This window comes from Acanthopagrus latus, chromosome 13, assembly GCF_904848185.1.
Source record: "Acanthopagrus latus isolate v.2019 chromosome 13, fAcaLat1.1, whole genome shotgun sequence".
Taxonomy (NCBI): Eukaryota; Metazoa; Chordata; class Actinopteri; order Spariformes; family Sparidae; genus Acanthopagrus; species Acanthopagrus latus.
This window is the reverse complement of record NC_051051.1, coordinates 27,920,054-27,934,484: the sequence shown is the minus strand read 5'-3', so window position 1 is coordinate 27,934,484 and position 14,431 is coordinate 27,920,054. Positions and strand designations below refer to the sequence as shown.

General features: G+C 47.7%; 1 protein-coding gene and 2 long non-coding RNA genes across 4 annotated transcripts in view; 2 read left to right on the top strand and 1 right to left on the bottom strand.

The window, feature by feature from the left end:
- Positions 1 to 5,135: 5,135 nt before the first annotated feature.
- On the bottom strand, positions 5,136 to 6,429 carry LOC119031786. 2 transcript variants are annotated; one of them, XR_005078703.1, is made up of 4 exons: positions 6,294 to 6,429; positions 6,027 to 6,214; positions 5,714 to 5,829; positions 5,136 to 5,360 (listed from the first exon to the last, which is right to left on the bottom strand). It is a non-coding gene; the product is annotated as an uncharacterized LOC119031786 (long non-coding RNA). The 2 variants fall into 2 exon arrangements; XR_005078702.1 differs by having other exon boundaries at positions 6,027 to 6,429.
- On the top strand, positions 5,353 to 13,119 carry rcc1l (RCC1 like). Its single transcript, XM_037120489.1, has 12 exons — positions 5,353 to 5,562; positions 6,429 to 6,714; positions 7,470 to 7,599; positions 8,178 to 8,306; positions 9,067 to 9,133; positions 9,440 to 9,491; positions 9,987 to 10,071; positions 10,433 to 10,614; positions 11,166 to 11,253; positions 11,501 to 11,674; positions 12,180 to 12,265; positions 12,512 to 13,119. The coding sequence occupies exons 2-12, from the start codon at positions 6,430 to 6,432 to the stop codon at positions 12,587 to 12,589; spliced, it is 1,356 nt and encodes a 451-aa protein (XP_036976384.1). The 5' UTR covers positions 5,353 to 5,562; position 6,429; the 3' UTR covers positions 12,590 to 13,119.
- Positions 13,120 to 13,626: 507 nt separating this feature from the next.
- LOC119031367 overlaps positions 13,627 to 14,431 on the top strand; it is a 41,896-nt gene continuing 41,091 nt past the window's right edge. Inside the window, exon 1 of the long non-coding RNA XR_005078580.1 lies at positions 13,627 to 14,250. This is a non-coding gene — a long non-coding RNA (uncharacterized LOC119031367). The remainder of the gene's footprint in view (positions 14,251 to 14,431) is intronic.

The following is a 14,431-nucleotide window of genomic DNA, read 5'->3' as shown; positions in this document are numbered from 1 at the left end:
CCCCCTGGACTCAGACCTGATCCTCTTAAAGGATTACAGACTTCTCTGCACAGATACACCTGCTGCTGTCAGGCTGCACAGACTCTACTGATCACATACAGACTGGCTCTTCAACCTGAGCCTCCACCTTCAGAGAGTGCCAGTGCTTTGGAAAACATCCTGCCTCATTTCAGTGCCCATAAACCGACGTCCTGTGGCACTGGATGACTACAGGCTGGTTGCACTGACCTCTCACATCATGAAGGTCATGGAGAGACTAGTTCTAGCCCACCTCAGACCCGCAGTGCACCCATCGCAGGACACCTGCAGTTTATATATCAGCCCCAGGTTGGGGTGGATGATTTGATGGTTTTGTGTGTAAACTCTGTTTTTTGCGACAGTACCCGGAGCTCTTTCACCAGAGAAGAGCTCATGAACATCAGGGCAACAACTCCAGAGGATCTTTTTCCCAGTTTTCTCCTCCCAACTTTGGAAATTTTGGACATTCTGGTCAAAGGTGCGCTCACCTTTGCTCACACAGCGAAACGCCGGAGGAGAGGGAAACGGGCCGGTGCACTTGTGCGTCTTCGCCAGCGCGGACTACGCACAGCGTTACCGGGAATATTTCTCTCTAACGTGTGCTCACTGCCCAACAAAACGGAGGAACTGCAACTGCTGTTGGGCAAAAACAGGGACTTTCATTCATCTGCGTTTTTGTGCTTCACGGAGACGTGGCTGTGCGGACTAATTCCGGACTCTGCGCTGCAGCTGGCAGGCTTCAATCTCTACCACGCGGACAGAGACACGGAACTTTCCGGCAAAACTAAAGGCGGAGGATTCTGTTTTTACATCAACGGTGGCTGGTGCAACAACATAACAGTGATCCAGCAGCACTGTTCTCCTGATCTGGAATCTTTTATCATTAACTGCAAGCCGTTTTATTCACCCCGTGAGTTCGCTTCATTCATTCTGGTCGGTGTTTACATCCCGCCGCAGGCCAACGTGCAGGACGCACAGCGCATGCTCGCCGACCAGATACTGTGTGTGGAGCGGACCAACCCGGACTCTTTGGTTATTGTCTCTGGAGACTTTAACAAAGGTAACCTCACACACGATCTCCCTAAATACAGACAGTTTGTTAAATGCCCGACCAGAGAGGGGAAAATTCTGGATCACTGTTACACCACAGTCAGAGATGCTTATCACGCCGTCCCCGTGCTGCACTGGGTCACTCTGACCACGTCATGCTCCACCTGATTCCTGCCTACAGGCAGAAACTAAAGCTCTGCAAACCTGTAGTGAGGACTTCAAAGACGTGGACCAGTGAAGCTGTGGAGGATCTCCAGGCGTGTTTGGACTCTACTGACTGGGATGTGTTCAGGACTGCTACCAACAGTCTGGATGAGTACACAGAGGCTGTGATGTCATACATCAGCTTCTGTGAAGACTGCTGTGTTCCAACACGGACCAGGGTGAGTTACAACAATGACAAACCCTGGTTCACAGCCAAACTCAGACAGCTAAGGCTTGCAAAGGAAGAGGCCTTCAGGAGTGGGGACAAAGACAGATTCAAAGAGGCGAAGTACAAGTTTAGCAAGGTGGTGAAAGAGGCTAAATGACAGTACTCTGAGAAGCTCCAACACCAGTTCTCAGCTAACGACTCTGCGTCTGTCTGGAAAGGGCTCAGGCAGATCACCAACTACAAGCCTAAAGCCCCCCCACTCCATTAACGACCGACGCCTAGCCAACGACCTGAACGAGTTCTACTGCCGCTTTGAAAGACAAAGGGACAGTCCTGACACCATCCCCCACGACACCTCCCAACAGCTCCAGCTCCAACTCCAGTCACCTCCACCAATGCCCACCTTAATGGGCCCCCCCTCCCCACCCTCCTCAGTGACGACTCTTTCCATCCATGAGAGGGACGTCAACAAACTCTTCAAGAGACAGAACCCCCGGAAAGCTGCTGGACCGGATTCGGTCTCCCCATCCTCCCTGAAGCACTGTGCTGACCAGCTGTCCCCAGTGTTCACAGACATTTTTAACACCTCACTGGAGACCTGTCACGTGCCAGCCTGCTTCAAGACCTCAACCATCATCCCTGTCCCCAAGAAGCCAAGGACCACCGGACTTAACGACTTCAGACCCGTCGCCCTGACCTCTGTGGTCACGAAGTCCTTCGAGCGCCTTGTGCTCTCACACCCCAAGGACATCACCGGCCCTCTCCTGGACCCCCTGCAGTTTGCCTACAGAGCCAACAGGTCTGTAGACGATGCTGTCAACCTGGCCCTCCACTATATCCTCCAGCACCTGGACTCTACAGGAACCTACGCCAGGATCCTGTTTGTGGATTTCAGCTCTGCTTTCAACACCATCATCCCAGCTCTGCTACAGGAGAAGCTCTCCCAGCTGAACGTGCCTGACTCCACCTGCAGGTGGATTACTGACTTCCTGTCTGACAGGAAACAGTGTGTAAGCTGGGAAAACACATCTCCGATGCACAGACTATCAGTACCGGATCCCCCCAGGGCTGTGTTCTTTCTCCTCTGCTCTTCTCCCTGTACACCAACAGCTGCACCTCCAGTCACCAGTCCGCCAAGCTCCTGAAGTTTGCGGACGACACCACCCTCATTGGTCTCATCTCTGATGGTGACGAGTCCGCCTACAGGTGGGAGGTTGACCACCTGGTGACCTGGTGCAACCAGAACAGCCTAGAGCTCAATGCTCTAAAGACAGTGGAGATGGTTGTGGACTACAGGAAGAACTCAGCCTCACCTGCCCCCATCACCCTCTGTCTCTTCAGGACCTGTACACCTCCAGGACCCTGAGGCGTGCAGGAAAGATTGTTGCTGATCCCTTCCGTCCCGGTCACAAACTCTTTGAGACACTCCCCTCTGGCAGGAGGCTGCGGTCCATCAGGACCGAAACCTCACGCCACAAGAACAGTTTCTTCCCGTCTGCTGTCAGCCTTATCAACAAGGCCTGAATCCCCCCTGACACTCCTCACACTCCACCTCTACCACTGACTCTACTGTCACACTGACAGCACCATAACTCTATGCGTTACATTAACGCTCACCTTGAACATCCTGTTCATTTGCGCATTTTCATTTGCACATCATTTCTTGTAATTGTTCACTGCCAGCTGGTCTGCTCCTTTTATCCTTTTACCCAAAAAACAGATTGTGTATATATATTTATATTGTATAGTTATATTTTCTACTTTTCAAAATAGTTTATATTGTTAATTTGTTATATTTTCTATTCTTTAAATAGTTTATATTGTTAATTTGTTATATTTTCACTTAATAGTTATTTGATGCATGCACCAACATCACCACAACAAATTCCTCGTATGTGTAAAATCGTACTTGGCAATAAAAGCTTTTCTGATTCTGATTCTGATGATGCAATCATCTACCTGCTGCAGGAAGCCTACTCCTCTCTGGATAGACCAACACCTCAGTCCGAGTCATGTTCTTTGAATTCAGCGCCTTCAGCACCATCCAGTCCAAGCTGCTGAAAGTCAAACTGGAGAACATGTAGGTGGAGTCTCCCCTCGTCACACAGGTCGATGACTATCTGGCGGGCAGACTGCAGTACGTGAGATTACAGAACTGTGTGTCTGACCGTCTGATCAGCAACACTGGTGCCTCTCAGGGAACTGTGCTGTCTCCTCTTCACCACACTGCAGACTTTAAGTACCACAGAGTCGGGTCATCTGAAGAAATTCTCTGATGACACTGTGGGGCGTGTAGAAGGTGGGAGGGAGGATGAGTTCAGGGACCTGTCTGGCAATTTTGTAAAGTGATGTAGGGAGAATCACCTGCAGCTGAACGTGGCAAAGACGAATGAGATGGTGGCGGACTTCAGGAGGAACAAGCCCCGCCCTCTCTGGTCTGCATCAGTGGGACAGATGTTGTGGATTCATTCAAAAACCTGAGTGTGGTGCTGGACAATAAACTGGAGTGGACTGCAAACATGGAGGCAGTCTACAAGAAGGGCCTGAGCCGGCTTCACCTCTTGAGGAGGCTCAGGTCCTCTAATGTCTGCAGTCAGATGTTCCAGATGTTTTATCAGTCTGTTGTTGTGAGCACCATTTTCTTCTTCTGTGGTGTCCTGGGGTGCGGCCATCAAAGTGAAGGATGCCAACAGACTGAATAAACTCATAAAGAAGGCAGGGTCTGTTGTTGGCTCTGAGTGTGTCATCCTGGAGGCGGAGGTGGTGGAGGAGAAAGAGGTGGAGGACAGGATGCTGGTGAAACTGCTGGTGATCATGAAGAAAGTCTCTCAGCCTCCACAAAAATGTGGATCAGCTAAAGAGCAGCTTCAGCAACTGACTCATTCAACCTGCTGCATCAGACTTTACCACATCATCATTTATTAAGATTTAAATTATTATTATTATTATTGTTATTTCTGTAAATAAAAATGCACCTTGTTCTCTTGCACCTTTTGTTCCACTGACCAGACTCTACCGATCACCTGATCTACCTGAACATGTTCTTCTGAGAACACAGCAGAACACAACATGTTGTCTCATCCTTCTTTGAAACCTGCCTCAGTTCTGTTGCTATATGAACATTTTTCACTGTGAGTGGTTCTCCCTCTGTGTATTTGTACATGTGAGGTGTGGTTAGTTGGTTTTATTTGACTCTGTAATACACCTGGATCATGTACATTTACTTAGATTCAAAATACTTTCTTTAAAATTTCTCTTTTAAAAACAAAAATGCTCAAATAAAACCAACATTTTGATCATGAAGAAACATGAGAGAAAAATCATCAACACAAACTAAAATGATCCATTTGATCAAGTTCCTCCCCAGACTGAAAGTAATCAATTACATAAATACTGTCGCTGTGAGGACGATATTGTAGATGTGGAGCTGTCTACACAGACCAGTTGAGACGAGGACTGATCCTGGATCAGTGTCTCACCCTGCAGACACATGATGTCTCTGTATAATCCACACATATGCAGCTGGATGTATACAGTGAACGTGCAGCTGAGCCTTGTCTCTCTCATCCTGCCTCTGACTCACCTGCCGCTGCAGGTTCTCACCTGACAGCTCGGCGCATTAACCCACTTCCGGTCTCTAATCTGACACCAGAGCAGATTACTGATCAATTAAAACAAGCACAACACCATTTGATCGATTCCAGATCCATAAGTATATTTACATCAAGAAGAATCAGTGTTGGAGTTATTAACAAACACGTGACGTCATTTGTAAGCTACAATAAAGTGTCTTTAATTTCCTGACACGTCACTGTCCTCCGGTCCAGCGGGAAGCGCAGTGCTTATCTCTTGTTAGACTGACACGGGCAGATGAACCGTAGAAGAAGAAGAGCATCGTTTCCGGTTCCGGTCGGCCGAGCTGCCGATCAACAAACTGTTGTAAGGATCATAGACATATATACATTTATATGTCTATGGTAAGGATGAAACGTGTCGTGTGTTTCCAGCCGGAGGTGTTCAGTGTGTGAGCAGCAGCGGCTCGTAGTTCATCTGAGGGACACTTTATAAACGTCCGTCTGACAGGAAGTGAAGGTCCGTTGGTGTCCGGTCAGAGACACGAGGTGAAACTCCGTTTATAATATTAATAATTTAATGCTCTTGCAAAAATTGTCATACAAATATTTTTATAAAAATAGCCTTTTCTACTTTAATCTGGAGATTAGGCGGCACTGCACTATTCGGCACTAAACATATAGATACGACTACACTTACTTTAGGGTAACTTCAACTTGTATTTGTCACTTCACGTGTTGGCTCGTTCATCGTTGTCAAAGCGTCAGCAGTCAGTTATCACAGGCCCGCTGCAGGTCCGGTGGGTAAAATGTGACCTGTCATTAAAAATAAAAGGGTGTAGTCGACCAGTAGCAAGCCGAATTCACCAGCAGACCTGGACCAGTCTTCAGAGTGTTTCATTCTCCTACAGTCAAATGTTTAATGTTCACAAAGACCCAGGTTACATGAATAATGACAATAAATCAACACAGTCTGGCGCCGCCACATTTCCTCTCCTTAATTTAACACGCACCGTTGTAGGGTTTCAGCTTATTAACCCTGTCTCCTCGAACCTATGGATTGTGTATGAGTAAAGAAGGTGGAAGTGTTTCTCAGAAGCCTCAAGGTCATGTGATCGATTCTGCTTCTACTGTTTGAATCGATGGAAGCAAACCTCAGGTCGTCTTTGTTCTGACGTCACTGGGTCACATCACCTGGAGGCTAGTGAGAGAAAATGCAGATTTTTCAGTAAAAATATGAATTAGGAATAGATAATAAATAATTAACGAAAGGAGCGAACCGGGTCAGACTGACGCTGCTGGGTCAGGATTCGACTGTGTGACTTCAGCTGCATTTATCTAATGACGACCAGCTGCAGCAGTAAATGATGAAGAACATCACAGACCAGCTGTTCATCACTGACGTCTCTCTGCAGGATGTCTCTTCCATGTGTGCGTCGCTGCTCTCGACACCTGTCTGCAGGCCTTCAGGTGTGCGGTTATGCCACGGTCATTAAACCATCCAGACCTCAGGAGAAGAGCAGCAGCGGTCCAGTCTTCCAGTATGTGGGTCAGCACAGAAAGCCCAGTCACAAAGTGTTCGTGTGGGGCTTCAGCTTCACCGGAGCTCTGGGGATCCCCAGTTTCGTGATGCCTGACAGCAGCAGGAAGAAACCTCGCAAGTATCAGCTGACCCCTTACAGGCTGGAGACTGCGGAGCAGGTGAGTCTGCAGAGCTTCATTAACAGGTTCATGTTCAGAACCTGTCAGTGATTATTGTTAGGAAATCATCATATGATGCACTTTGAATCAGATCAGACACACTGCTGCATCACTGCAAATCATTTGTGCTCTCGTCTCTCACTGTAGCTGTAGTGTTGGTCCACCAGTAGAAACAGGCAGAACTTCATGTGGATCAGAACATCTTTATTGTCCCTGAGGGGTGATTTAGTTTGCTCCAGTAGTCAACACAGCCAGCACACATAATCCTAAAACACAGTGACATCATTCATACAACATGTGACCTGAACTGGTTGTATGTATTCACAGTTCGATGTTGTCGTTGTTGTTGTTGTTGTTGTCGTCGTCGGTTTAAATGAGCCTGATTTGAACATGGTTAATGTTAATATGATATCTGTGTCAGTGTGTGTGTTTGTAGTATTTCTCCTCCAGGATTAAGTCACAACCTTGTGGACTGAATCAGCTCCAGTCACTCCACTGCTGTCTGGAACCTGGAGGTTAATTACAGAGAGGCAGGAAGTATTTAATTACCCATGTACCCCTGTGATGATGTCACCATCCGAAGGGGGTCAGTTATCTGATTAATCTGAATGTGCAGGACTTCACTAAAGTCCACATGTTTGATGAGCTGGTTCTGGTTGAAACGTTAGAAGAAGATCATAACACTGAGGATCACCAGAAGGACGAGTTGGAGACGTGTTAAAGTCTGACAGGCTGTTCTTCTTCTTCTGTGGTAGATCTCGTCTGCTGCCTGTGGTTACGGCTTCACTCTGATGGCGTCCAGGACCAAAGACGTGATCAAGCTGTGGGGGATGGGCCTCAACAAGGACTCTCAGCTGGGCTTCCAACGCACGCAGCACAGCCGCCGTAAGACCGAACTGTTGTGTTCACATTAAAGCAGAGTCACTGCTGCGCTGCGACGAGCTCAACAGTTTAACACTGAACTCATCTTACTGTCTCGTAGCTGTTTTGTACTTGAGCATCTCTTTCATTGTTACTGGCTGTTTTCAGAAACATCTCACAGATACGAGTCACCTGAGATCAGCTGAGATGTTGTTCAGGCTTTAAAAATACATCACAATTTAAGAAAAAAAAAGCCTGTTATAGTATTATTATTTGTCATAAAAATATATTGTATATTAAACCCATAAAGAACGAGGCTGTGTGTAAAGTAATGTGCTTCCTGGCTGCAGCTGATTGGATGACGGCTGTCACTGTTTTACTGTCCAGGTGAGAGAAGACATGCACCTTCTGTCCTCATTTCAGGTCAATGATGGGTCATTGTGTTAAAGTGGTCAAAGTCTGAAGTGGACTCTTCATCCTGCACTCAGGCTGAATTTCAGATGTGATGAGCTCACAGCTCCCCCTCTGTTGAAATCACTCCCGTTTCACTGTCGGACTCTTATCAATAATCAATAATTAGTCTGTCCTCTGTGTTCCCACAGTCCAGAGTTATGACTTCGTGTTGGAGCCGTCTCCGGTGGCTCTGCCTCTCGTCCAGCCTCAGCAGACCAGAGTGCTGCAGGTGGCCTGTGGACGAGCTCACTCTCTGGTCCTCACTGATGAGGAGGGAGGTGAGAGACTCGCTGTTACCGTAGCAACATGAAGACAGATGCACAGTCAGCTGCTAGTCAGCTGCTGGTCAGCCTTTACAGTCAGAGCATCACTGGTGTACACCACACAGCTGCCACATCTCTTTAATGATGATGAGCTCCAGGTTTTAGCCTCTCTTTCTTTAAACATTATTGATTTTCACAAGGAAATTAACAACAGCAGCAGCAGCAGCTCGGCTTGTTTACAGAGTTTATCACAGGATTCATGAGGTCACCAGGGCACAGAAATATTCAGCGGTGGTGTTCATGAACGCAGCAGTCCCTCAGCTGTGGACGAGTTCTCCCACCTGCACCAATCTGATGGCAGCACCAGTAACCCAACAGAGGAGAATCATCCTGACCCTCTTCATCATTATGGCTTCTGTAGCCAGAGTTAGAGTTCTCCCTGCCTTACCTTTAATCATCTGAGTTCTGACTGGACTTTGGTTTGAAGGTGGTCTTTCAGTGTAAGTCTAGTGGTTATCGTTTGATCAACAACACGTCACGTCTGTTACACAACTGATCAGCTCATTCAGTCATCTCAGGTAACAAAGTGTCCTCAGGTGTTTCCTGAAGGAACAAAACTCATCCATCAATAACAACTGTTTCTGTCTTCACACACTGAGACTAAACACAGCTGCTCCATTATGAAATACATAATTCATAGTTTACATCAATACATAAAAAACTGTTTTCCTGATTATTAAAGTATGTCCTTTACTGGTGTCTCTGTCCTCTGCAGTCTTCAGTATGGGGAACAATGCATATGGTCAGTGTGGACGGAGGATCGTAGAAGATGAAGTCTACAGGTGAGTCCTGATGTCTCAGCGTCATCATTCTCTTTCATGTCAAACAGCCTCAGTCTCTGAGAACTCCCCGTCCTCTCCCTGTCCTCTCCCTGTCTTCACCCTGTCCTCTCCCTGTCTTCACCCTGTCCTCTCCCTGTCCTCTCCCTGTCTTCACCCTGTCCTCTCCCTGTCCTCTCCCTGTCCTCTCCCTGTCCTCTCCCTGTCCTCTCCCTGTCTTCACCCTGTCCTCTCCCTGTCCTCTCCCTGTCTTCACCCTGTTCTCATCCTGCCTCAGTGATCAACTGTCTGTCATTTCTGTTCAAACAGCGGCAGTCACATCATCCACAGGATCCAAGGTTTCGACAGCAGGATCGTCCAGGTGAGTGCAGCCTCCGTCTAAGCTCCGCCCCATCCGTACCTGACCCTCAGGTGAACTACATACAAAGTCTGAGAGTTTATAATCTTTGATCGATCAGAATCTGGTCCACACGTTACTCATCTGAATACAAATCTTTTAATATTTGAGATGTTGTTTTATTGGTTTGTTTTCTTCTGGTCATTAAGTGTTGATGATGTCATCAGCTGCTGAACAAAGTGATCATACATGAACTGATTCTGTGAATTCTGAAAGAATTCTGTAAACTTTATTTTTCACAGTTTATCATAATTGAGATGTGATGACAGCCGCTGTAGAGTCGTTCTGTGGCACGTTTAACAAGATCGTTATCTGCCTAGATGAGTTTACACTGGATCTGTGCGGTCCAGACCGTCTGCAGTCGGATAAGATGGTCTCAGATCAGTTGTTGACTCAGGTGTGTTTGTGTGTCTGCGTGAGAAGACTTTAATGACTGCAGACAATGTGTCTCTGTTGCAGGTGTCCTGTGGACAGGACCACAGTCTGTTCCTCACTGAGACGGGGAAAGTGTTCTCCTGTGGATGGGGAGCAGACGGACAGACGGGTCAGTGACCAGAACAGTTCTGCCACAGTGAAGTGATGGGTCAAAAACTCAACTAAAGAATAATCTATGATTTGATTATACTACCATTTAAAGGTGCACAGAAACAGCTGCTGTCAGTAGAGCGACTTTTAGACAGCTGAAGTTCAGGACCATGGATGGGTTTGGGGCGATGCATATCAAATACAGAGTTGTTGGACCTCTGACAGCTGTGTGAAATTGATGAAAAACAGTAAAATATGGGACCTTTAACATGACACAAATCCAGTTAAATTAATTCTAATAAATCTCATCTCTGTTCACATTTCTCCTTTATCAACTGGGTGAATGTGGACTCTGTGTCCCCGTGTCTCTGGTCCTGCAGGTCTGGGTCACCACAGAGTCAGCGCCAGTCCAGAGCAGGTGGGTGGAGACCTGTGTGGGGTGGAGGTGAAGCAGATCAGCTCGTACGGTGACTGCAGCCTGGCTGTGTCCTCTGATGGACAGCTGTATGGGTGGGGCAACTCAGAGTACCTGCAGCTGGCTGCTGTCACAGAGACCACACAGGTGAGACGGAGGGCAGGAGAGAGGAGGGAGAGAGGGAGGGAGGGCAGGAGAGAGGAGGGAGGGCAGGAGGGGGGGGCAGGAGAGAGGGAGGGAGGGCAGGAGGGGGGGGCAGGAGAGAGGGAGGGAGGGCAGGAGAGAGGGAGGGGGGCAGGAGAGAGGGGGGGGCAGGAGAGAGGGGGGGGCAGGAGAGAGGAGGGAGGGAGGGCAGGAGAGAGGAGGGAGGGAGGGCAGGAGAGAGGGAGGGAGGGCAGGAGGGGGGGGCAGGAGAGAGGGAGGGAGGGCAGGAGAGAGGGGGGGCAGGAGAGAGGGAGGGAGGGCAGGAGGGGGGGCAGGAGAGATGAGGGAGGGAGTGAGTGCAGGAGAGAGGGAGGGAGGGCAGGAGGGAGGGAGGGCAGGAGAGAGGAGGGAGGGAGGGCAGGAGAGAGGGGGAGGGCAGGAGAGAGAGGGGGGGAGGAGAGAGAGAGGGAGGGAGGGCCGGAGAGGGGGGGAGGAGAGGGGGAGGGAGGGCAGGAGAGACAGGTGAGACAGCTCTCATTGTCCATTTGTTTCAGATCAACTCCCCTCGACATCTTCCTCTGAGCAGCTGTGGGAAGGTGGTGCAGGCAGCATGTGGAGGAACACAGGTGGCTGTTCTCAACGGTCAGTTCACACCTGGACACACCTGGACACACAGACTATGTGATATGTGATCTTCTGAGCAGTGGGTCCTCCTGTCCTCAGGGGGCGTCCCTGAGCTTTGACTGCATACAAATGAAGCAACCAGCAGCCTGAACAAAACCTGATGACAGTATATTCATATCTAGTGACAGAAACACTACACACTGCTGTGTGTGTGTGTGTGTGTGTGTGTGTGTGTGTGTGTGTGTGTGTGTGTGTGTGTGATCAGACAGAGGAGAGGTGTTTGTTTGGGGCTATGGAATTCTGGGAAAAGGTCCTGCTTTGTCGGAGTCGTCGACCCCGGAGATGATCCCCTCCAGGCTGTTTGGACGCTCAGAGTTTAACCCGTCGGTGGCTGTGACCCGGATCAGGTGTGGACTGAACCACTTTGCTGCCGTCACAGGTGAGACGATCAGACAGTTACCTGAGACAGACCGTACCAAACAATACACAGATCAATCACAGCATCAGAGTCCACACTGACTTGTTAAAAGCTGAACATTATGTGGACTCTGACAGACGAGGACGGTTCTGCATCAACATTTGGACCCATGGACTGAATTAAAACAGACAATTTTTATTTAGTGTCATTTATTTTATATATTTGTCCAATGATCCAAAATAAAACATCAGATCTAAAATGATGTTCCTTTACATTTAACAAAGTGTAAAAATGACTTTAATTAACATCTGATTTGTGTGACACGCCTGAGCTCACAGGTTTGAGTCCCGCTGCTCTGCTTTTGTAATGTTTGAGTCTGACAGTTCATCTGCAGTAAGAAGCTGATCTGGGCTCCACTGAGTTCTGGTTGTTTTTTTATGTGTCAGTTCTGACCCAGTGAGATGAGGGACCGGTCCTGTGGATCTCAGCAGGAGCTCTGTCTCATGTTTAATGCCTCTCTCTGCAGATGGAGGAGAGCTCTTCGTCTGGGGGAAGAATGTGAGAGGTTGTTTGGGCATCGGGAAGAAAGACGACCAGTTCTTCCCCTGGAGGGTAAGTCCATCAGTTTTAGTCCTGAAACGGAGAACAATGAGGCTTTACCTCACTGTGTCCTGTGTTTCTACTCTGTATACTTAGAGATGATCAGTACTTATTAAAAAAACAAATGAAGTTGTAACAAATAGATCTACTATTGGTTTAAAGCTTGTCGAGATCAGAATGGCTCCACATGTTCAGTCATCACGTCTGCAGACATTAAACATTATCACCAAAATAAACTCATCTGTGACTCTCCGTCAGGTGACTGTCCCCGGGCAGGTGGTGGATGTAGCGTGTGGTGTTGACCACATGGTGGCGCTGGTGAAGTCCCTCCTGTGAGCTCAGTGTTGATGAAGGCTGGATGTTTGTCTGAGCCTCGTGCTGACCCCCGAGTCCCTCAGGGAGCTGATCAGGGGCCCCATGAAGTCCTGAAGACAGCTGCTCTCCACAGGGGACGGAGCAGAGAGGACGGACTGACTGTGTCCTGCAGGACGACATCCAGGATGGACTGTAACAGACACTTTATCACAGCTCCAACAATTAAACAGTGAATAAATTTATGATGACAAATAATAAAGTCAGAGTCTTTGAGTTGTTCAGATGAGATGTTGTTAGTTGGACTCGGCTCAGGAGCATCGTCTCTGCAGATGGACCTGATGAAGGCTGCTGTCACAACCTTTACTGCTGGTTGTCCTCCTGAAAGCCACTGAAAACTACAAACATGGTGTCCTGACAGTTCTCACTGTGTAGCAGTGTTTAATGATGTGACATGTCTGGACGATGATGAGCTCACTGTTCCCTGTGTAATGTCACTCAACACGTCTGATACCAGGAGAACAGGTCTCAATAAATGTTTTATTACCACATGATGAGCGACTCCATCTTTTTCTCAGCTTCAGCCTGGTTTCCTCTGAATGCAGGACCAGCCTTCATCATCCTCTTCATCATCAATTCACACATTTAATAAAGATAATTACAGACTGAATAAAGGTGGTCTTTACTCTCTGCACTCATTTACAATAATAACAATAATAACTAATGTGAGTTATTAACGATGTGGATGCATCTAAATAACCTGGACTCATGTTTATATGAGAGTTCAGATATTGAAATACTGAACATTCAGTAGAGTTGTACAGTGAAATAAACTTAATTATCAAGAAGCTGTGTTTTAGACAATAACTTAGTTATTATGACAATAAATTAAATACTGACAAATAGCAGAATGTATCTTTTTTTAAAGAAATTCATGTGTGAAAATGTTGTAAAACAGACAAAACGCTCAAAAGTGCAACTTAAAACAAGAAGAGAAGAAGAAAAAGTGGGCGTTTTTCTACCAATGAGCCAATCACAACAGGGGGCATTCCCTTCTCTACAAACCAATCAGAGACACTACTGGACGTGAACATTCTGGCCACTGGTCCAACATCAGGTGGTACTGTCTCAGTCAAGACCAGATGCTAAGCTAACAGCTGACATGTTAGCAGCTGTGGAATAAACACACTTCATCTCACTGGACATGTGACACACCTGTTCCCACAAAGACTGGAGACTTCTGAAACGTATCTGTCAGACCTTCCTGCTAACTTCAGCAGCCTCTCAGCAAACTTCATCAGCCGCCGCTCAGCTAACTTCAGCAGCTGCCAAGCTAACTTCATCAGCCTCTCAGCTAACTTCAGCAGGTGCCAAGCTAACTTCAGCAGCCTCTCAGCTAACTTCAGCAGCCGCTAACTTCAGCAGCCTCTCAGCTAACTTCAGCAGCCGCTAACTTCAGCAGCCTCTCAGCTAACTTCAGCCGCCGCTGCTCAGCTAAATTCTGCAGTCACCCAGCAAACTTCAGCAGCCTCTTAGCTAACTTCATCAGTCGCAGCTCAGCTAACTTCAGCAGCCCCTCAGCTAACTACAGCAGCTCACTGTGTGTGGTTGTAGCTACAGACTGGATCATCTGCAGGACCAGTAAGAGGGGATGACACCAGCCGCCTGTCAGCTGACTTCAGACTGTAAGTTCTGTCATGTTTGATGTTGTTTTACTCTTTATTCACTGGGGTTAGCATGTTGCTAATGTTCCTCCTCCCAGTCTATGGGACTGATGTTGTCATAATGTTGTGGTGATTTCATGGTACAAGTGAAGCTAACTTTAGCTAAAAACATAGTGAACGGTGCTGACTCAAGCCTGTGGGA

Bases quoted from the DNA above. Each gene is read 5' to 3' on its own strand.
- rcc1l (XM_037120489.1), top strand. From the start codon at position 6,430: ATGTCTCTTCCATGTGTGCGTCGCTGCTCTCGACACCTGTCTGCAGGC. The intron at 10,615-11,165 runs GTGAGACGGAGG...CATTTGTTTCAG, and splicing joins CTGTCACAGAGACCACACAG to ATCAACTCCCCTCGACATCT. The intron at 12,266-12,511 runs GTAAGTCCATCA...ACTCTCCGTCAG, and splicing joins ACCAGTTCTTCCCCTGGAGG to GTGACTGTCCCCGGGCAGGT.